The 21,589-nt window shown below is 38.1% G+C and overlaps 2 protein-coding genes across 27 annotated transcripts; one reads left to right on the top strand and one right to left on the bottom strand.

Annotated features, from left to right (window-relative positions):
• Positions 1 to 1,721: 1,721 nt before the first annotated feature.
• Positions 1,722 to 13,241, top strand: LOC116254280 (protein CHROMATIN REMODELING 35-like). Of its 16 annotated transcripts, none has more exons than XR_007573446.1 (11): positions 1,722 to 1,879; positions 3,145 to 3,246; positions 3,659 to 4,221; positions 4,321 to 4,485; positions 5,962 to 6,114; positions 9,171 to 10,933; positions 11,012 to 11,924; positions 12,065 to 12,153; positions 12,380 to 12,531; positions 12,623 to 12,719; positions 12,855 to 13,241. XR_007573446.1 is itself a non-coding variant. In XM_031629558.1 (7 exons), exons 2-7 carry the CDS (start codon positions 3,222 to 3,224, stop codon positions 11,013 to 11,015), a joined length of 2,673 nt encoding a protein of 890 aa, XP_031485418.1. In that variant the 5' UTR covers positions 1,722 to 1,879; positions 3,145 to 3,221; the 3' UTR covers positions 11,016 to 12,321. The 16 variants fall into 16 exon arrangements, 2 of the variants coding, with proteins under 2 accessions (XP_031485418.1, XP_031485462.1); XR_007573450.1 differs by having other exon boundaries at positions 11,012 to 11,333; positions 12,855 to 13,239; XR_007573453.1 differs by having other exon boundaries at positions 11,012 to 11,096; positions 12,855 to 13,237.
• Positions 13,242 to 13,884: 643 nt separating this feature from the next.
• LOC116254301 (BEL1-like homeodomain protein 11) lies at positions 13,885 to 18,795 on the bottom strand. 11 transcript variants are annotated; one of them, XM_031629640.2, is made up of 6 exons: positions 18,696 to 18,795; positions 18,486 to 18,522; positions 16,607 to 17,496; positions 14,929 to 15,302; positions 14,768 to 14,828; positions 13,886 to 14,646 (listed from the first exon to the last, which is right to left on the bottom strand). In XM_031629640.2, the coding sequence occupies exons 3-6, from the start codon at positions 17,312 to 17,314 to the stop codon at positions 14,530 to 14,532; spliced, it is 1,260 nt and encodes a 419-aa protein (XP_031485500.1). In that variant the 5' UTR covers positions 17,315 to 17,496; positions 18,486 to 18,522; positions 18,696 to 18,795; the 3' UTR covers positions 13,886 to 14,529. The 11 variants fall into 11 exon arrangements, with proteins under 11 accessions (XP_031485525.1, XP_031485534.1, XP_031485545.1 ...); XM_031629632.2 differs by having other exon boundaries at positions 16,607 to 17,457; XM_031629657.2 differs by having other exon boundaries at positions 16,607 to 17,331.
• Between the last annotated feature and the right edge of the window lie 2,794 nt (positions 18,796 to 21,589).

The raw sequence follows: 21,589 nt of genomic DNA, 5'->3' as shown, positions 1-21,589 counted from the left end.
TACTTGGATTTTTTGAAAAGTTGAGTACTTTGTTTTTTACTATCCAAACCTTTGCAAGGTTTTTACAATTACTGGCTGCGGAAGTTTTTTTTCTTCTTTTTTTTTCAATGATTTATTTGTCTTCTTAAAACAAAAAAATAATCAATTTGGTTCAACTTCATAACTATACCATGCCTGATACCCCTTTGATCTAAGATCCATGGTGGCTAATTTGAGACTTGTGGTGGAAGATAAACAAACAAAAATGGATTAAGTGAACCGTGATCTGATTCACAACACCTTACAACAACATTACATTGACAAAAACAAAAAAAAAAAAGACGTAAAATATGGAGACCGATTCACAACTTTATATTCTTAACACTGAATATAGTATGAGTGTTGTTTGAGCAAGTTGTTCTCAATCCAAGTATCTACTATTAGGGGTGGCCATTAGAGCCCAACTCAGCTTGCTTTTAATTAAAAAAGTAAATCATAGATTATATATATTTATGAAAATTTACAAAAATATAATATAAAATATTGTCCCGGGCCCGATGCCCACTCTTATCTACCATTCCCACTGACATTTTCTCATATATATAGGGGCAGTAATATACATAAATAAGAAAATAAATAAATGTGGAGCAGTGAGGTCAACTGCCCACACCGGCCAACATGTGGCTGCTTTTGCTAGTGGAATGCCCATTATCATCCTCTTGTCCCATACTAAACTTGGTATGTCTTTGAGTCTGCTAATAAAATGTCCAGGATGACCAAGATAGCATTGAAGCTATTTTTCAAGTTTTCAAGTTCTAAAACTTGTGTTCCCATACCATGAAACCATGGTTGATTACAGATGAAATTTGATTTTCGAATGCTTTCAAGTTGAGAACAATTCCTTTTTAATTTGAATGGAAACATTTCGCCTTTAATTCACTAGAAGACAATCTTTTGAGCTAAAGCATCGTGTTAATAGCAGCTCCCAACCATATAATTATATATCTTCATTTTTTTTTTGTTTTATAGTGTTGCATCGTTAAGCTTTGACAAGTAAAACTCATTTTTCATAAAAAAAAATGTTGATGTAGAAAAAAACTATAAGTAGTTTCTTATGAAAATGACATTGGTGATCTTAAACATGTGAACTATAAATAGTTTCTCATTGCATATAATACCATGTTAGGAAACAATGTCTTTAATCGTTTCATTGAATGCTAAGTTGCTATCTCATCGTTTTTGCTGAATGCATTAAATCCAAACCAGACTGGAATAGTTGTTCTAGTTTAATTTTGGGTCATACCAAGTAAATGAACTAAAAATTGCACAGGTTAAGGCCATTTAAAGGATGTCAATAAAATTAATCTAAATTCAATGTAAATTTGCTACATAATGTACATACAAGATAAGATACATTAACTGAATGCGAGTTTTCTTATCAGATATGGAATGGTTGATTTTGCTCCACGTTATTCACCAATCGGGTCGGGCTAAGATTGTCTGCAAGTCCAATCCAACTGTAACCTCATTGGTCCGTACGAACCCGTTCGTCTCCTCTGACAACGCCGGAGAATAAAAAACGTGGCAAGATGGACGGTTGTGAGCGTTCAGATGCCTGGTGCACGGCCCTCCCGACCCGCGAAAGCGCAACAACCGAGCAGAGCTCCACTTCAAGAAATCCGACGTCGCAGCCGTCCATCTCCGGATCGAACGTTGAAGATTTTTGCTAGAAAAGGGCGTGGCGGGGTTCGCGATCGAAAGGGACAGTCCCCACTAACTGAGGAGGCCCCTTGGGCAAGAGAGAGGCCTCATTCTCTTATTTTCTCTCTTTCTCGCTGCTTCTCGTTCTCTTTTTGACGTTGGGGAGGAGGAAGATGAAATGGTTCGCTTGCTGGAGAAGGTATTGTCTTCCACTCTCTCTGTCTCGATTCGTTTGGGAAATCTATCGTTTCCTGGAAGCATGTAAATACCCATGTCTTTCTTATTGTATTGTTTGATTTGATTCATCGGTGTGCTATTTATAATTTGATAGCGAAATCCGTGTATGTTTCTTCTACCAAACTTCTAATGCATTCATTTGGTTAGTCGCATGGTGCTTATTAGAAGTTATCTTTTAAAGGATTTGGTATATACAGTTTGAATAGTGGAAATACAATCGTTGATTGTTTGTATTCACTTGACTTTGTGGGAACATGCATACCATTTTCTTTTGTCAGTTTGTTTATTGGCATTAGCTTGCTAAGGAGGCCAAGCGTAAAGTTCTTAATCATTTTGGGTATCATTTCCGTGGTCACTGATGCTTCTATTGCAGAGTAACAATTTAATAGAATTTGCCTCTCATTTTAGTTCTATGTGATTCCTGTTCCTGCTTAAGAAAAGTATTCTTAAACAGCAATTAAGAGTGGGACCCACTGTTTCTGTTCATAGAGAAACCAGGCTGGTCTACACCTGGGCCGACTACCCACGTTTATCTCCATTGTCTCATTTACAAACTCTGGCTCTTCCACGCTTATGTGAACAACGGCTTTTGCTCTCTCTGTGACTACATCTTTCCCTGCTCAACGAAAAGTACACGAAAGTTGCAGACCCATGATTTCTCCATGTTACGCTGTACCAATGTTTATTTCCATGTTTTGTTTCCCATGGAAATATTTATAATTCGGAATGGAAAAATCTCTTCTAGTTCACCGTGTGCAACTACGTCATATACAAGAGATGTGCCAAGCGTGCGCATGAACACAAGCACATACGCACACATACGTGTGTGTAACCACGTAGGTGTGAGTTTACATGCAACACCTTTTTAACGTCATAGGCAATAGCAAATGTAGAAATGGTGCGCAGTAAAGGTATAAAATGTAAACTATTTATGAGAATAAGCTAATGAACCTGAGTTGACAACATCCAATTTGAATGAGAATTGAGTCTGATTCTACGATATGAGGTAAAGTTGACCGGCATGGCTGAGTTGGATTTGGTGAGTTGAAGCAGCAGCTAACCTGCAACAGCACCTGGTGTGGGTATAACGCTTACCAACCACCTTAAAGAATCTATGTTCAATGAATTGCTGATTCAATGAGCCTGTTATCTTGCACCTGTTCATCATGTATCTGTTGAAGTGACAGGTGTTTTGGAACCAACTTTTTGTTGTTGGCTACCTTGCAGATGTCACATTTATCCCATGGCAGGAATTGAGACTGGGCATGTAGGTCTAGCTTCTTCATTTTGCCTTCTGGTCTGATATGGCAAACTCATGCAGTTATGAAGGTATTTTATTTCCTTCAATAGAGCTTTAATGCTTCAAATACTCCATTCACATTTTTCTCTGAAGATATCTGCTGTTTAGAAATACTCTTTATTTAATTTGTTATTCCAATCACATTGCTTTTTCTGCTTTTCTATTATATCAACTATCAAGTGATTGTCTGTTTTTCTCGAGAAATATTTTGGTGATTAAGGAGTGGCCGGATATGTTTTTCACTAAAAAATAATTGGAAATTTCTGCATGGAAGCTGACATATTTTTGATGTATGACTTGTTGAAATTTAAGTATAACATGTGGTCTTTGTGCCTTATGTTGGAGTCTTAAGACACCTTTCCTGCAATTCTTTGTTGATGTGCTTGGTACTATTTGGTGTTGTTGATCAGTTTTTTCATTATGGATTTACTACTGTTATAGAGATATATTCGAGTCCATTCAAAAGGCTGCGGAGGTGGTACGACACGAGCATCTGCAATTCTGTTGACCCTGTGTTGCTAAGCAATCTATTAATTGGTACAGATGATGGGGAGTATGGTAGTGTTACAAAAGATATGAATGAGCTTTCTGCTTGTGCTATGAAGTTTAAAGACAGTCTAAGCTTAGCTCGCCATTCAGCTTCCGTTCATAGCACTCCTAGCCCTAGTAAATTGGTGACATCTCAAAAGCAATTAGGTATTCCTGTAGTGGTTCTCGATTCTGATGAAGAGGAAGGTTGTGAAAATGTCAACAAAATTAGGAGCAACTCGGTGTCTGAGCACAAACCCTATATGCCAGATGTTCAACGTGTTGCTTCACTACATGAAAAATTTGAATCACTATTTCAACACAATTTCAATGAGTTTGGAAGTAATCAATGCATCTCAAATCCTGTATCTGTTGATGGGTGGAAAAGTGCCAATAATCTTGAAGCTCACGAATTGGGGGTTTCCCTAGGCAACCTCGAGGGAAAGGTTAGAGATGAAGCACTGAAAGCTTCAAAGGTAAGCAATTTTACCATTGAAAACTGAACGTTCTCACTATTTTTGTATTATTCCACTGCAGTGCTTTTCATTTGAGGTGTAGTTTTCCATTGATGGCAGGTTCATACCGACACGCAAAATGATACCTTACTAAAGTTAGATAATGGTTTCAAAAGGGACATTGTCCTCCAAGCTGAGCTTTTGGAAAATCATCAAAATGACGTTGAAGATAATGATAATGCAGACATTTGGAATGATATGGACATGGCATTAGGATCCTCAGTGGTATGTTTGTCTATGCAAACTTCATGACGGCAATAATAATGATTTCATTTCTTGCTCAGGTTCATCTTGTTTCATTCCTGGTACTCATTAGATTTGAGGACACATTTACATATGCAAACAATTGCTATTGTTGGTAAGAATTAGTTGATAACTTAGTGCCGGTGTTGGCGCATGATATGTGACAAGAACCTGCAGTGTTTATTGTGCCTTTCTTGGTATGAGGTTTTCCAAACACCTATTGACAATTGATGCTGCCAGGAGAACTATATTTGGGCTAAAAAATGTGCTCATGCATGTCTTAAAACCCAGTGACTCGGGATTCAACTCAGAATGAATTGACATGTGACTGGTGGGTCTACTTGATGATTCAGTTGGTTTTATAAACCTCATTTTCATTTAAGTATCTTCTGATATGTATAAAATAATGTATTTAATTCATTATAACGTTGATATATTATATATAATTTGTAAAATAAAGTGTATGCATATAATAAAATGCCAGTTTTAGAAATGCGCTTGCTACACATCCCTTAGTAATATTTAAAAATCTGTTGCGTGTGTATCTATGTGTGTGTGTGTGTGTGACCACACACACACACACACACACATATATATATAATATATATATATATATGGATGGGAAAATTGCAATCTGCTGGCTTGGCTAAATATTTAAAAGCCATGGCTAAATGCAGCGTAAGCCATCATTAAAAATAAACCGTCTACCATAAACTGTTGCATTGTGTTTTTATCGTCAACTTTTAAATATTTTGTCATTTATGAAAAAATTGAAGAGCGCCTAAGTTTCCTCTGCACGTATTGTCTCTCCAACTACTGGTTGGCGTTTGGACTTGGTTTGTAAGCACAATACATAACCATATGTGGATTAACTAATCCATATATTTTTGTATATCAATGAACACTTTGTTTAATTGTAAGTCTAATAGTTATTTATCCAACTCATATGCTATCATCTAACTTTGTATCCCGTATGATGCCTTTGGGATAGCTCTAGTGTTCATATAATGCTCCAAATGGTAAATGATTACATTATTATAGACTTGGTTTGATGTGGTCATCTTATTATGGTCAAGCTTCTTAGCAATTTGTAGATCAAATTGATTGCAACTGTAAAGCATAGTTGACAGAAAAACAAATGTTACCTGGAAACCATCCTGATGTGCTGGGTGCTACTAAATTTGACAAATATTTTCCTCTGGCCCAGAGATAGGTTGACTGAACTTGGTGATGACAAAAGTTGAAAACATTAATGAGAGAAACAATGACAGAAACAGTGATGACAAAACTTGTATTACCATCATATTTACAAAAAATCAATATATCGACAGTTATTTTGTTTTTCTGGCACATGAAACTTTGTTAATGATCTTTTCACTTCTACAACTGTGAATTTGTAATTGCAAACTTTCCTGCATGTCTAATACTCTAGTCACTTTTTTTGTTCCCCCCTGGTAGACTTCTGTTCCTGATGGTGGTCAAGTCCCTGATAATGGAGGGAAGACATGTGAGCATTCTCTTGTTATGGAAGATGATTTGGGTCTATATTGCAAGTCATGTGGAGTGGTTCTAAAAAGTATTGATATGATTTTTGAATATCAATGGAAAAAGGTACAGAAGCTTAGAACAATGCCAAATTGCCTACTTTTTTGTACTTTCTTTGTTAAAAATGCATTTATGACAGACTTGTGCATTTGCTAGTGTCGAGATGTATATAATATTCAAGCCAGATGATGCTTGTGCTCATGTTAATATCTTTTAACGGATAGTTTAATTGTCACTTGCTGGGTTAACTGATGAGTCATGAAGTTGCAGAGTTGTTCTTCTGCTGCTAATCTGCTATAGTTTGTATTCTGTTATTTGTTTTGGCTCCATATCTATCATATGTTTTTTGCTGCATATGTAAAATTAGCAAGTTGATTCTCTCTAATAATGAGTTTAATGAATGTTATCAGCTTATTATTGATGGATAACTAGTAGACATAAGCTCAACTATTTAGAAATAGAAAATGTTTTTGGGGCTTATTGGGTTGTTAAACTGTATTATGCTTCCAAGAGATTATATCATGCTTGTTTGTGTGCTTCCAGCATATAGATTTGAGTTCAGGACCTTCTGGTTACTACTAGATTATGAACAGCCGGAGCCGGGCATTTTGCCTCTTCCATGCCTTTGTGCGTGTGCGACAAAGAGAGAGAAAAAGAGAGAGTCCACCAGTTCTTATGGCTACAGCTGCACATCCTCATCACTCTCATCATTTGTGAGAGCCAGCCTTTGTGGCTGTTAAGGCTGTTCAATGGGTCAAATAAACTCGAGCTCGACTTGCATAAGCTCGAAAGCAAACTCAACTCATTTAATAAACAAGTCTAGTTGGAGTTAATAAATGGACTCACTTAAGTAAACAAGTCTAGCTTGAGCTATGTGGGATTGGCTCCTTTAAACTCGATTAAGCTCATGGCAAGCGATTATGTAGAAGGCATTTCACAATATTATCACAGTACTTCAAATGGGTTTCCTTCAGCTAACAAGGGTCAGGTTTAGAGTTCAAATCTAGTTCTTCCATTGATGTTAAAAAACATTCTTTTAAAAAACAGCTTGGCAGTCGAGTTTGAGCCTTCTTAAGCTCAATCTCGAGTTGTGCCTTTTGAGACTTGATCTGGCCCAGCCCAGCTTGTGAACAGCCCTAGTAGCTGTGGCTGTGCCTGCTCTGCTTCGTCTTTGTTGTTGAGTCAAGGACAAAGTCCCTGACTCTAGTGGGCGCCCGTGCTTCACACCCTTTCACTTTTCTTAAAACCCGAGCTTGAGTTGTGCCTTTTGAGACTCAAGTGAAGTTCGAGCCAGCCCAGCTTGGCTCGAACATGGCTGGTCAGCAGCCATAGTAGCCGTGCCTATTGTGCTTCATCTTTGTCGTCGAGTCAGGGATAGAGTTCCTTGCTTTAGTGAGTGCCATATCCTTTCAGTTTTCTTAAAACCTAAGGCTTATTGGACACCTTAGGTATAAACATGGTTTCCATCAAAACAGGCATATGAAATGCATTTAAATTTAGCAAAATCCAAAATATCACATCTTCAATCTTGCACATGTTTTGGTAGCTGTTTGTGTTTTTTGTAAAATTTTGAATTAGTTTCAAGTTTTTAACCGTCTGCATTTTCTAATAAGTAGATTCTCTCAGGTGGAGAATGAGTACCTCAGCTCTAGAAAAATGGAGGCAGAATTTGGCAACTAATCGATAAAAACGAATTTAATTCACACAAAAAAAAAAGTAGTTAAATGAGATGCAATCAATGCCATGAAGTGTGACAACTTATTGGGATGAATTGTAAGTCCTACCAGAAGTGGACCATGAGAGGTCCTACATAGTTTTTTCTTTCCATAAACGAAGACAAGCTTGTCCTTATTTTTTTGGTCAAAACCCACTCTTTCCCATCATGCAAGACAGACATGTTTAATTTGAAACATCGAAGGGTTTGATCCTTCATTCTTATGTTTTGACCTTTTTTTCACCACCCTGCTTTCAGTTTTATCTTCTTATTTCATTGTTCCACAGCCAAACGGGTTTCCTAACCTGTCAGAACTGCCCACGTGTTCCATGCTAAACAGCAGCATTTTTTTCTTGTCTTATCCTGGGTTAGATATGTATGTAATAGTGTCACATGGGCACTCTTGGAAAGGCACCACACCCTTCTTAAACACGCATGGCTGAGTTGCAGGCGGTATGTCCCAGATGATTCATTTTTTGTATATTTTTTTTCTGGGTATATTTTGATGTTTTTTGTTTAGTAATCTATATTTTGTTAATGTAAACTATTATGTATGTGTTTGTTTGTTTAAAATCTTCCAAACACTCACACGTGGCTGTCCCCACACCCAACCTTTTCTAAAATGCTTTGCACCGGTGTCTGCACTTGCACCCATGTGATACAGACGTACACACACACACACACACACACACATATTGTGAAACTGGAATCTAAGCGCTAAATGCTGAACTCAAATGGCTCAATTACAAAAAATACAGGAGTTAGGCACCAAATACAGAAAATACTGGAACAGTTCAGCATTGTGGAGCATGGTTGCATATAAATGTAAAAGAGAAAGGGTGCTTTTCGAAGAAGAAAAAGAAGATAAAAAATGCCAAACCAGTAGAAGAAGAAAAACAAAAATACTACTAAGAACAACAATAAAAAGAAAAATAGTTGATGCAGGAAGACCACTGAAGGTCGCCAGAAAAATTATCGCCCAAATCAGCCAGCGTTCACCCAAATTGTTTCCGCTGGAGGTCGCTGAAGGTCACCAGAGTTCTTCCTCATCAAATAGCAGCGGAGAAGAATGAAACAAAGCCCTCAACTCCGTTGAGGGCTCTATGTTTTCAAAAGGAAATATGAAAGGCAAAAAACCCCTAATTTTTGGACAAAAATGGACTTGGTCAATGTTGACCGAGTTTGTTTTTGGATAGACATGGACCCGGATATGTTGACCGTACCCGGTATGTGTTGACCCGTACCCAGGCCGTGTCCGACGGCGTACACGTACCCGTATTGGTGTCGCACCAACCGGTATGGGTACTCCTCCAAAACTGATGTACCCATGTTACATAGATTGCTGTAGATTACCTTTAAAGTGTAAAAGAACTATGTATTGACTTTCATTAATACTTTGATATTACAGGTTTCAAAGAGTACAAAAACCTCCTCATTCAGCTCTCAATATGTCTTTTCTACTTCAGAAGAACTTGACAAAAGGGAATCGGATCTGCTATCCAATCCTTCCAACTCTATAGAGGATCTCAGCCTGGCTGAACTTCCGATACATCCAAGGCATGCCAAACAAATGAGGGCACATCAACTGGAGGGGTTCAGTTTCCTGCAGAAGAACCTACTGATAGATAAACCAGGAGGCTGTATTCTTGCTCATGCACCTGGTTCAGGGAAAACAATGTTGGTCATAAGTTTCATCCAAAGTTTTTTGACAAAGTATCCAAATGCCAGGCCACTAATTGTCCTGCCTAAAGGGATCATAGAGACATGGAGAAAGGAATTTCAAAAGTGGAGGATTGAAGACATACCCTTGTGTTCCTTGTACAAGGCTGAGAGTCGTTCTCGGCAGTTGCATATTTTGAAAAACTGGAAAGATCAAAGGAGCATCCTACTTTCAGGATACAAACAATTTTCAAGCATCATTTGTGATGCGGACCCAAACAAACTTACAGCTGCCTGCCAGGAGATACTCTTGAAAGTTCCTGGCCTGCTTATTCTGGATGAGGGACATACTCCAAGGAATGAGGATACAGATGTACTGCATTCCCTTGCTAAAGTTCTAACACCACGCAAAGTGGTTCTTTCAGGCACTTTGTTTCAGAACCATGTCAAGGAAGTGTTCAACATCGTGAAACTTGTTAGACCAAATTTTTTCAAGTTGGAGTCTTCTCGTGCTGTTGTACGACATATCTCAAGCAGGATAAAGATGGTATTTGGTGGTAAAAGGATTCATAAGACTCAGACAGAGAGATCATTCTCTGACTTGGTCGAAGAGGCACTGCAGAGTGATGACCCTAAACTGAAAGCCACTGTAATACAAGAACTGAGAAAGCTTACTAATGATATGCTTCACTATTACAGGGGAGACTTTTTGGATGAGCTTCCTGGGCTACTAGATTTCACAGTAATTTTAAATTTATCTCAAAAGCAAAAAGTATCAGTTCAAGAGATGGAAAAAGTGGAGGGTGGCAAGTTCAAGAGGAGTTTTTTATCTAGTGCAATCTACATGCATCCATGTTTGAAAGAAGTCCAAAATGCTGATGTCAAAAAAATTGATGAACTTATAAAGAAGATGGATGTGAATGATGGGATTAAGACAAAGTTTTTCCTGAATATACTCTCTCTAACTGAAAAGTTTGGAGAAAAGCTACTAGTCTTTGGACAGTATCTGCGTCCATTACAATTTTTAGAGAGGCTAGTCATACTGAAAAAGGGTTGGAGTTTAGGGAAAGAAATTTTTGAGATTTCAGGCGACTCTAAGCCTGTTGAAAGAGCTATAGCCGAAGAACAATTCAACGAGTCACCAAACGCAAAAGTTTTGTTTGGTTCTATTAAAGCATGTGGTGAAGGGATATCTCTAGTTGGAGCTTCTCGTGTATTATTTTTGGATGTCCATTTGAATCCTTCTGTCACACGTCAAGCAGTTGGACGTGCTTTCCGACCTGGACAGAACAAGAAGGTTTATGTTTATAGAATGGTTGCTGCTGATTCCCCGGAAGAGGAAGACCATATTACTTCCTTTAGAAAGGAGTTGATATCTAAAGTGTGGTTTGAGTGGACTGAGCAGTGCGCCCCTCAGGCATTCCAGATGGTTGAGATTGACATATCTGATAGTGACGATACATTCCTAGAAAGCCCTCTATTGAAGCATGATATTAAAACCCTATATAGAAGGTGAACTTTCTGTGGATTTATTTTTGTTTATTATCATTTTCTTAATCATCATAATAACAGATCATGGTTTTCTTGCAGGTGAGATACCTGATTTTGCGGATACAGAAAGTGTCCAAACTATGAACTGTCAAATCTTGCAGCAATGGAACCTTTTTTGTTTAAGGTACATCTTTGTTCTTAAGGTTTCCATCCTCTGGCCACAACCCTTACAGTGCAGCTATAATTGGAGCATTCAGAGCCTTGGGGGCTTTGGTGATGCTTAATGTTGATAATGCTGTCTCATTACAGATACAGATTGATGTAACTCGTTAAGTTTTCCAGTTATTTCTGGAATTGGTCCAACTCAGTCTCTGTCATTCTGTGGATTTAACTTGTTTATGTGCTGGAAGAAAGTGATAAGGTAAAAAAAAATGATTTCCTCTCAATTGCTCGACCGTTCTTGCGTTTGAAGTGTTAAATGATTTGTTCAAGTCCATGTGATGTACCACTGCTACGACTATCACCACATTCATGACCACTGGCCTTGATACTGCTACTCCCATTACCTTCCCCACCACTATTATACTACTGGTGCTCCTGTTACTACCACCACTAATACCACCTGCTTCTACAACTACTAATAGCACCAGTTCGTCACCACCACCGTTACTGCCACCATGTTCTTCCAGTAACTGCAGGATCACCAAATCTATTGTCTGACCAACCCACTGCATCTAGCTTTCCTATCACCCGATTGCAATTATTACCACAAGAACCTTCATCAGTGACTAGTTCAATTTTGTAGATTTGCGTCAAAGTTGCATCTTTCTTTTTTTTGTGGGTATATTTATGATTTGGAAAAACATTACGCCGGCGGAAACCAATTTTCAGGTTGGTGGCAGATATTCTTTTTGGGCATGCAACTTGCAGCTTCTCTTCATGTGAATCTGACATGTGCTGTTAATTTTGTCTTTCATATTTCAAATTCTGGGGGAACCTACCCATACTCACTGTAAGCTTTGTTGGACTCATATTCCGTTTCAGCTATTGTACTTTAAGCTATGTGGTCATTTCACGCATGGGTATGCAATGTTTTCGGTCTTGTTTCCAAATTAATGTTTAAGTACTTTCCTAAATATACATTTTCTGCAGCTATTTTACCTCAAGGCGCTTTGAGGAATCTTCTCCATGCATGAAGACAAATGATGGACCAGATCTTTGTTGCTGGATAAGAAACATCTGTAAGTATGCAATGTAAATATTTCCCCTAAGCGCATGGTGGTCTCAGTTTGTGAATTTCATGAAGAAGTTGTAATTGTCTTCCCCAATACTAATCATGTCTCAAACTGTAAATGAACCAAATGATATTTAAATTGAAGAGGTGAAGCCTTGGACATTTTCTTGTCTCAGTGAATTCGTGAAAAATAGCTCTGACAGGCATCTTATTTTGTGAAAATGGATATCAAGTGTGAATTTTAGCAAAAGAAAGGCCGGAACCAAGTCAATACACTAAAAAAGTTGGGTTCGGAGGGGGAGGGAGCATGAGTGGAAGCACGCTATTTATCAGATGGATCCAATAAACTCCACCAATTTAACTGGGTTCGCTTGAGCCCTTTTCGGTACAGTTAGTTCAACTGGAGCCAATAAGTTGTCACAAATTACTGTATCATATGCGGTTTTGTTACTATCCCCCTTCTATTTCATTTGCAGTCTGTCCATGTACAATTCTTCTATGCTGGAACATGGTGCATGAGTTCGGTGCAGTACACGCTTATTGGCAAGGCCAGGCACATGCACCAGTTATGGGGTATGCATGAATCTAGCTCATCTCAGATTTGGTCAAATATTTGATTTTTTTAATCTTTTGATTTGGTTTAGGGCTAAAATTAGACAGAATTGTCAATCCAGATCGAGACCACTTGTAACCCTTAACCCTCTCTAGGTGGATTGTTGAAGCCTCCACCATGGTTGGGCCGTGCCCGCCCGTCATCTCCTGGCGTCACACAACTTATAACCAACAGCCTATGACCACTAAATGCAGCAGAAATCTTTCACAGCGGATATTCCTATCTGACTGGCCGATTTTGCCCTGAATCTGGTGTTGGCGTGGTGGCTGCTTTCATCCTTCTGTCATGTCAGAACCCCTTTCTATCTTGAGCACGATGCCGTTTTTTCTTCTGATCGACTGATTGCACCTGATTAGGTGGGGATTTTTAGGAGGAGTTTGGTATTAGTAACACTGCGATTTTTAAAATGCAATATTTTGTGCATGTGTCAAAATACAATATTTCATGAATGTAGCCCAATCTTGGTGATACATGCATAGAATACTGTGTTTTTTATGTGATAGCAATGTTCTTGTTACCGAACACTCTTTTATAAGAACATTAACAAATTGGTCCATGAACATGCCCTAGAAATAAAGGCAAATATATTAAACAGTTTGTTGCTGTTCTTATTACGAAACAACCCTTGCTTCAGTTGAACTCAAAGAGAATCCACAGGAGAGGTGAGTGCCAGTTATTACATTATTGGCCAACGTTGGAAAATCGCTTGAGTAAGCTCGGGATTCTCCTCTCACTGGTGCACAAGTGAGGACCCAAGTGAGTCAACACCAAAGCTCAAGCGACTCATCTAAGAATCGACTGACTTGTTGGATCGGTAACTCGGATCAGAATCACCTGAGTTTGGGTTTAACTGTTTTAAAATGTAAAAATTCATCTTGATTCTCATGTTATTATTTTTGCATTTTTTCTCTCATGAATTATCAGTGACATTAAAGGAATGCTAGTCCAACCATTTACAAATATGTTCCCGCTATCAATTTCTAAATGTCTAGAGGTCCGTGAAGAATCATATGGCTGGTATAAAGAGAGAAACATATAAATGTAAACTAAGCAAACGTTCATATATTCATGACCTCTTTCATGGTTAGAATTGTTGACAAATCATAACCAATATCATGTTGCTCTATACTGGATGAAAGATAGTAGATTGCATTACAAGATTACAGTAAAAATACACTAAAAATTTTCAACATGACTCAGCAGAGTTGCCAAGTCAACTTGCTGACCCACTAACCCGATCATCTATCGATCCAAGTTTGATTCCCAGGTTTGCCAACTAAGAGTTATTGTGAATTTTGTTTTGACATATTTGAGCAGGTTTCTGATGGGATTTGACCGAATGGTGAGGCTGATTGTAACCAAATCTTTTTTTATCTGGTATTGCGGTGCTGATTGAAGTGGGATTTTGGTTCCAAACAGTCAAATCCTTGTGATTCAGTTTCCCTGAACTCAATGACCGATGATATAGTTTCACGAGCTTATAAACTTCGAACAAAAAACCAGGTGTATTCAGTGATTCCACCGTTTCTGCAGAATTTGGTGGAATGAGTAAAACTTATTTCTCATCAAATGAAGTTCCTTCATTAGTAATGCAGAACTAAAGATTAATTGCGCAAATAACAGCTTCTCCAGATTGCACTGCGTGAAACAGAAAATGAGTAATCAGAGAAATGACATTTCAGTGTTGTTAGATAGCCCTGCAGGTGCGATCAACTGTCTATAACATGAATAGCAAGTCCATGATCTGTCCTTTAAATATTGTACCAACGTTCATACTTCAACATGACCATAGGCATCTGCTTCAGCCTGTTCAATCTCCTCTCTGTATATTTCCTCAATCATCGGCTTCCACAGTCGAACACGGGCATTAATGAACCAGTTAGAAACCTGATTCAGTGATGAAGCCTTGGTTTAAATAAGTGCTGCTCTAAGAGTATTCTCATATATGAAGATACAGGAAACTACACTTGAGAGCATGAGATAGGCAGAGAAGATGTGAAATGCTTACCTGGTTCCTGGTCAGGCCCGTCTGCATTGCCAGTGCAAGCTTCGCAGAATCATTAGGATATCTGAGACCAAAAAGGTAGAAGGCAAAAGAGAAGGTAATGAAGACTGCTATTATATCTGCATAAAGTAAGATACACGAGTAACCTTAAAAATTGTACATACGGATGAAGAAAGTGCTCAAACAGCCATGCCCGGAGAATCGCAACTGAGTTTTCTGGTAGTCCTCTTAGCTGCCGCCAACCTTGTTGGGACTGTGACATGTCCAAATGTAGAGGAGCTCTTCCTTGTCTGATATGCAGGTGAATGGGACAAAACTTGGATGCCGTGTTCTTGCATTGCCGTGAGTCTGCTGCAAGACGACCTTTTGTTGCATGGATTTGAGCAAGTATTGCATCTCTCAAGCACTGAAAATTTCCATTTACTGTATCCTGTGCTAGAGATGTATATGACTTGGCAGCATGGCTGCCTGCTGCATCCTCAAACAATGTCGTCACTTTTTTCATGCTGGAGTTGTACTCCTGGTATCTCTTCTCAACCTATGAAGGTAAGAGATGAATGATTAAGAAAGAAAAGATGCATATGTACAAGAACTCTTATAAGCCAAATATTGCAGTTTTTTTCACTTTTTATGCCTATTCCTTCCCTTTCCACTCCCGAAAAAAGAAGGAAAAAGCAGAAGAAAAAGAAAAATGGAAACAATGGAGTTCGTAGCTTTGTAGAGAGCCATTAAGGGGATAGAAGAAAATATGCTCTTTAATTCTCTAATTTCTTTGACAGTGTTTGTTAGAAAATGGTTGGGATGTCTAAATCACAGGAAACTCCTCTCCACGGAAATTGCTTCCCTGAGGAGATAGTACAACACAGTTTTCGAAAGAAGCATATTATTCAGCTACATCCTGTAATTTTACCATAGCATAATGAGCCCCCAAATTCAAGTAAAAATGGTTCTCTTTATTACGAAATTAAGTAAAAAAAATACCAGTAAAATTTCATTTTGAGACCCTTTCGCTTATCAAATAGGTCCGTACTTAATGTAAGAGCTTCCGCACGAGACTAGACAGCTATCTCTTGAATGTTAATATTACAATCTTTTAGTTGAATTAGGCCATGCTAATCGATATGGTTGATCACAAGTTGGATTCCAATGATTCAAGGTTCTTGTCAAATGAACATATAGATAGCATCTGTGTGGTCAGATTTAATAAACTCAGCTAAAAAAATCGAGATTTCAGCAGCATTTAGTGTTGTAATCAGCTCTTCTTAATGAGTTTCATTAAGCTTTGCATCAGACGTTGCTAACATGTAACACCCAGTTTCATCAGTATAACCAAATTCAACTGACTAGCAACTGTGATGCCTTCCATCTGCCAAAGGCTTTACCTTTTCAGTATTCCATGTGTTAAAAAAGCTGCACCCAGTGAGCTAATCTTTATAACAAAAAAAGGTCCTTTAGTTTTTATGTGATAATGAAATAAGGACACGCAAATCTTCAGACCTGCTTGACGATTCTTCTCAGCTTTGAACATGGGAAAGGAATGAACCCACGTAAAATGCACCAGTAACTCATAAGCTGGCGGTGTTGTATAGAAAGTAGATAGGTTGCATAAAGTATCATGGTTGAATTTAGAGAGAGAGAGGGAGAGAGAGAGAGCTCTGCCTGCTGTGAGTAATCTTTTTGAGCCATCTGAAGGGCTTATTGCCTGCCTGCGTTTGGAAAAATGGAGTAGACAAAGTTCTCTCTCTCTAAACTATGAAGCACAAAATATACGAAAACGTATGCGCAATGACAAAGAAAATAGAAAATAAAAGAAAGGGTAACACTTTGTCAGCGACTGCTAACCTTATCCAGCAAGCTGAGAAGCTTATCGATTCTAATGCAGAGATCCTTTCTTCTTGAGGATGAGCATTGATGGTGGCAGTCCGCCATGATCCTTTCTCTATCAACAACCAGCTGATCTGTCATGGTGCACATTGTTATCCCTCCCGGCCGATTATCAGTCATATTCCAAGGTGTTGGCAAGAAGCACTGTGTCCATACTCCCGGAGGACCCGGACCAACATCCTTCCCGATGCTCACAGCTTCATCAAGCAGGGATTGTGCTACTGACAGGAACCTTGAATTCTTAATGCTTACTTTGGATAATGCTAGTTCTGATGGCGAAGCAATCTGCGTTGCTACTGATGAATTTGAAGCAGTATATGCACATCCTTTCTCTCTTAACAAGTTATTTCTCCCAATCTTTTTCTTGTGAGCTCTGTTATGACCATCCTCCACGCTTTCTGCAGTAAAGCTGTTACAGTTTGAGAATCTCATGTTCAAGTCATTTTGCCTTTTCTGTGGGGGTGTGCCGGTTGCCTGCGGATGGCAATAATGAAGGCTTAACGACAGATCATGGCTATCCTCGGAACAGCAATTTCTGTAATATCTGCCTTTACCAGCATGTAGTGCAGTTGAGTTTCTTCCTCTGCAAATATTCATCCCAGGATCATGGATGACTGGAGCATGAAGAAGATTGATAGAACCAGAAACGTGTTTGCCCATCTCCATTCTAGCATTCTTAGTACCTGGGGTAGGAAGAAGATTAATGGAGCTAGAAATACGTTCCCCGAGCGAATTAATGCTTGGTAAGTTGCATGATTCTGCGCATGTCCCCCGCTTTACCTCGGCCCCCGGAAGTTCATATGCATTGACTTGAACATGAAGAGATGAAGCAGATGCATGAGATGAATCTTGCAACACCATGTTAATAGGCCTTGGTTAAAAAGTTGAGCTTCTGATCAAGACTGAAATCTTTAGGAAAGATGCATAGACGTACTAAAGAAAATGGCGTATGGATGGGGGAGAGACCAACATAAATGAAAAAGGTTACGAGTAACGGCTATCTCTTTCTGTGCTACCAAGCAATTCTTGAAGAAGAAGAAGCATAAACAGTAATGGCAGAGTATATAGTAAGCATACGCATATTAAGTGTCACAGACAATATTACAGGTTTTCATAAGCAACGCTAACTCATGAATGAAATTACGTTCCGTGGGAAAACAAGATACGGATATAAGCAGCATGAGTAACATGGATACTGAGCTGCAATCAAAAGTTTTCATTTGCGTCACTTTCCATTTAATATCCATTTAAAATTTCCATAACTATCAGTAGAGAAGGAAAACAGTACTTTTTTGGCTTTCTTATGCGTCAGGTAAGCTAATCACTGCAACAGGTAGAATTCAGTAACAAAGATGCTGACGAAATTAGCTGAAGGTATACCAAAGAACGACAGAGTTAAGAAAAATGGTTAGTGTTCTTTTCTTTGCTTCCATGAATGCATACGCCAATCACAATCTGAGAAAAAGCAGTAGCAGGGAACACTGACCAAGTACAGCATCTGCAGAGCAATAGCACCGAAAAAAGTGACAATACTTTTGGAAAAGGACGCAACTACCAAATAAGAAAAAAGAACAACTTTCTTTTGCTTTTGGGCTGTACCACAATCAATGTGAGAAGAAATCAGGAAAAAGCACTCTCAAGTCCTCTTAAAATTTTTAAAAATGGAGAATCCAGAAGCTAGATAAGAATCAAAGAAAGAAATGAGAGCACAGAAGCACAAGTCCAAAGATGTTCTAGTTTCTGCACTTGGTCACGTACAGGAAATTTCCTCCTGCCTTAGAAGAACCACAAACACACACCCAAAAAAAAAAGAAAAAAAGAGAAAGAAGAAAATCACCTGTCTCTACTGGCTACTGGTATTATTTCCACCAAAACTTTATTGAATCGAGAAGGTAAAAATCAAAACACCACGTTAGAGAAAAGTGGCAGAGGAGGGTCCACAGTAGCACCATCAAACAAAAATGCTTCTGTTTCTTCTCTGAGAAAACTGCTGCTGAAAGAGAGCTATTAATCAAGGAAATCAAGCTTGGGAGGTGCAACTTTGTACCTTTTGGACAAGAGGCGTTTTCTTTTTCCCAGGCCCCAAAATCTCCAAAATCTCAGCTCTCACACGTAACATCATTAGCCAGGTCTCTCTCTCTCTCTCTCTCTCCTCCCACAAAGGAGCTATGGCCTGCAGGAAAAAAAAAAAGGCTGACAACAAGAGGTTTTAATATTCGGTTTGAATTGAAATGTTTTTGATCTTGTTCTATTTACAGCAGGAACTGAATCAACTAGTTAACTTTGGGATCTATACGAGCTTTTAGAAAGGTTAGGAAAATGTGAACGACTCAAATCCGTGAAATTTGTAAGATGAAAGCATATCCACGGTTTCCCAATTATATTAGGGTGCTTAGTACGTCAATCAAATACGTGCTGCGGCATAGAATCTCTGGATTTCAAGAAAATTATTACATTGTGAAAACCTGGTTTATAGTGGAACCATGGAAACGAAGCCTGCCTTCATTGTCTGCATACACCAAGTAAGTTTTTTAAAAAGTTCTATAGGGTGTTTGATTATTTCAGATTTAAAATTCATGAATTTGATGTGACATGCTTTATTTGACGCTGATAAGAGGTTCATGATAAAATCCACGGTTCATTAAATTAAGGATTTTAAGTCTGACACGTTTGACACTTGAAATTCTTATTTTGGTTAAGATTGGAGCACAGGGTCTGATCTTAAATCCATGATTCTTAAATTTTGAGGAGAAAAAGAATTGTAAGTTAAATAAAAAATATATATTCATTTTTTTCCTTTAAAGTTTTCAGTGAAAACATTTTCTCCACAAATTTCTTCGAATTGTGCCTTCGAGTTTGTATGTATGTGCCACTATGCTTATCCAAAACGTCTCAACTTACTTGAATAGAACATGAAAACAAGATGACAAGTGTTTAAAATTTAACATTATTAGTTTTCTAAGGTCATAAAGCTCATAAGTTCTATTGTATGCCACTCGTCGTCTTCTTCATCTTTTCCAAAAAAAAAAAAAAAAAATCTGAAAATGTGTTCCGTTCCCGCTATTTCTTCTCTGACAACGTACGTTCTTCTTGTCAAAGAATTCCTAAATTTTGTTGCTGTTCTTCTTCTACTCATGCAGAGTCTAGATTTGGAGAATAAACAAATGCTGTAAATAATGATTTCAGCACAATATCAGTTATGCACAGTTTAGGAGTTGGCACAATGAACGAGATGGAGTTTTCTGATGGCCACTTTTGTTTTGGATTTTTAGAACGTCAGTGTTCTAAGTTGCAAAAAAGAGCCATGAACTTGGCACCTTGTGTTCCATCACGATGCATATTGTTGTGTGTCAGTAAATGTATTATTTTTTCATTTTTTTGAAAATTTAAAAATAATTAACAATATTTTAAATAAATTTAAGAAATACAAAAAAATCGAAACTAGCATCTGCCTTCTTCTATTTTGGTGCATGATTCGCCTCGGCGATAAAAGCGTCTGATTTATCCTTTTTCTGAAGTAGGCGCTCTCCATGAAACCAAGGAATTAGCTCTTCTACAGATAGATGGGGGCCGGGACGCTGTCCGTCATTACATAAAAAGCATGACCACTTTTTGAAAAAAAAAAAGAGATCCAGCTTTTGCCCCTAAAGCCAAAAGAAAATAAAAATGAAAGGGGAACAGTGATTTTTCCAATCTATAATTCGAAACACAGACCTCACGTTTTCTGAAAATTGCCAAATAACGGGCAACTCTAGAATAGAAGAAATAACGTTGATATTTTGTGCCTTGTAAGTTGTAACAGCAACAGCTCAGTCTCTCACAATTTCGAGATGTTTCGCAGTCAGAACTGAAACGCGTCACTGAAAAGAGGAAAACATATGACCTCTCAAATTGCAGCAGCTAAAATATGAGCATGCTAATGAGATTTCTCTAGTAAGCAGGGATGGAAAAAAGTAAAAGAGGGTTACTTTTGCAGACATTGCTCTGGTTCGCTCCTCTTCTCCTGATTCTGTTCTGTGTGTCCTCCATCATGTGCTGCTTCCTGCTTTAGATTCCTTTGCTTTCTTCAAGAATATCATCATTGCTCATAGAGATGAAAGAGCTTCAGGGAAAAGTGGGACCCAGTTGCACCCAAAGAATATTTGTGGGACCCGTCTGCGCTCTTTCTTTTTTGGGATAAAAAAAAGTTCATGGCAGATTTGGCTCGAGTGTCACTTCTTGTTTTGGAGTAGAAGTTTTATGGCATTGAATTTTAAGTTGTACTGATCAAACTTCAAAGATTCAAAATATAGTTTTTTGGTGTAGAAAACAAGTAAAACGGACAATTGAAGATATGAAGACTGTTTTCATTGATTATGAGTTGTTTATGTAAAAGTAATGTTACATGCGATACCTTGTGAACCGTCAATTAGATTGATTAGACAATTTTAACGTACATAATTCTTGTATTTACCTTGGTCTACATATTTCATATATATTATTTATATCAACATTTCTTTGCAAACTTATAAGCGTTCTTGATCCTCTGCACTACACATGATACTAGATGATTGGATGGCCTACCTGAACAATCATGCCCAAGTCTGGACACCATCTGTGTGACTCAGTGAAATATGATTCTTTAACTTCATTTACATGCAAAAGTCAGATATTGAGCTGCTCAACTCTGGAATTAGGATGTTAGTACGTACATGTGAAGTGATTGGACTCATACATGCGGTCATTAGACAACGGCTAGTAAAAATTCCCTGCCATCTCTCCCTCTCTCTACTTTAAAATTGACTTGTCCCTTTCTAAATGGTGTTTATCATGCCCATTTTCCATATCTCTCATGCTTGAACTGTCGTGACATTTAATGCGTATTTTGTTTGAAAAAATCTGAGTGCATAAATGAATGCATGATGCTAAAAGTAGTGGGAGTAAAAAAAAAAAATCCAATAT

Source organism: Nymphaea colorata, chromosome 1 (assembly GCF_008831285.2).
Source record: "Nymphaea colorata isolate Beijing-Zhang1983 chromosome 1, ASM883128v2, whole genome shotgun sequence".
NCBI lineage: Eukaryota > Viridiplantae > Streptophyta > Magnoliopsida > Nymphaeales > Nymphaeaceae > Nymphaea > Nymphaea colorata.
Note: the sequence above shows the minus strand (reverse complement) of the source record. Positions and strands in the feature narration are given on the sequence as shown.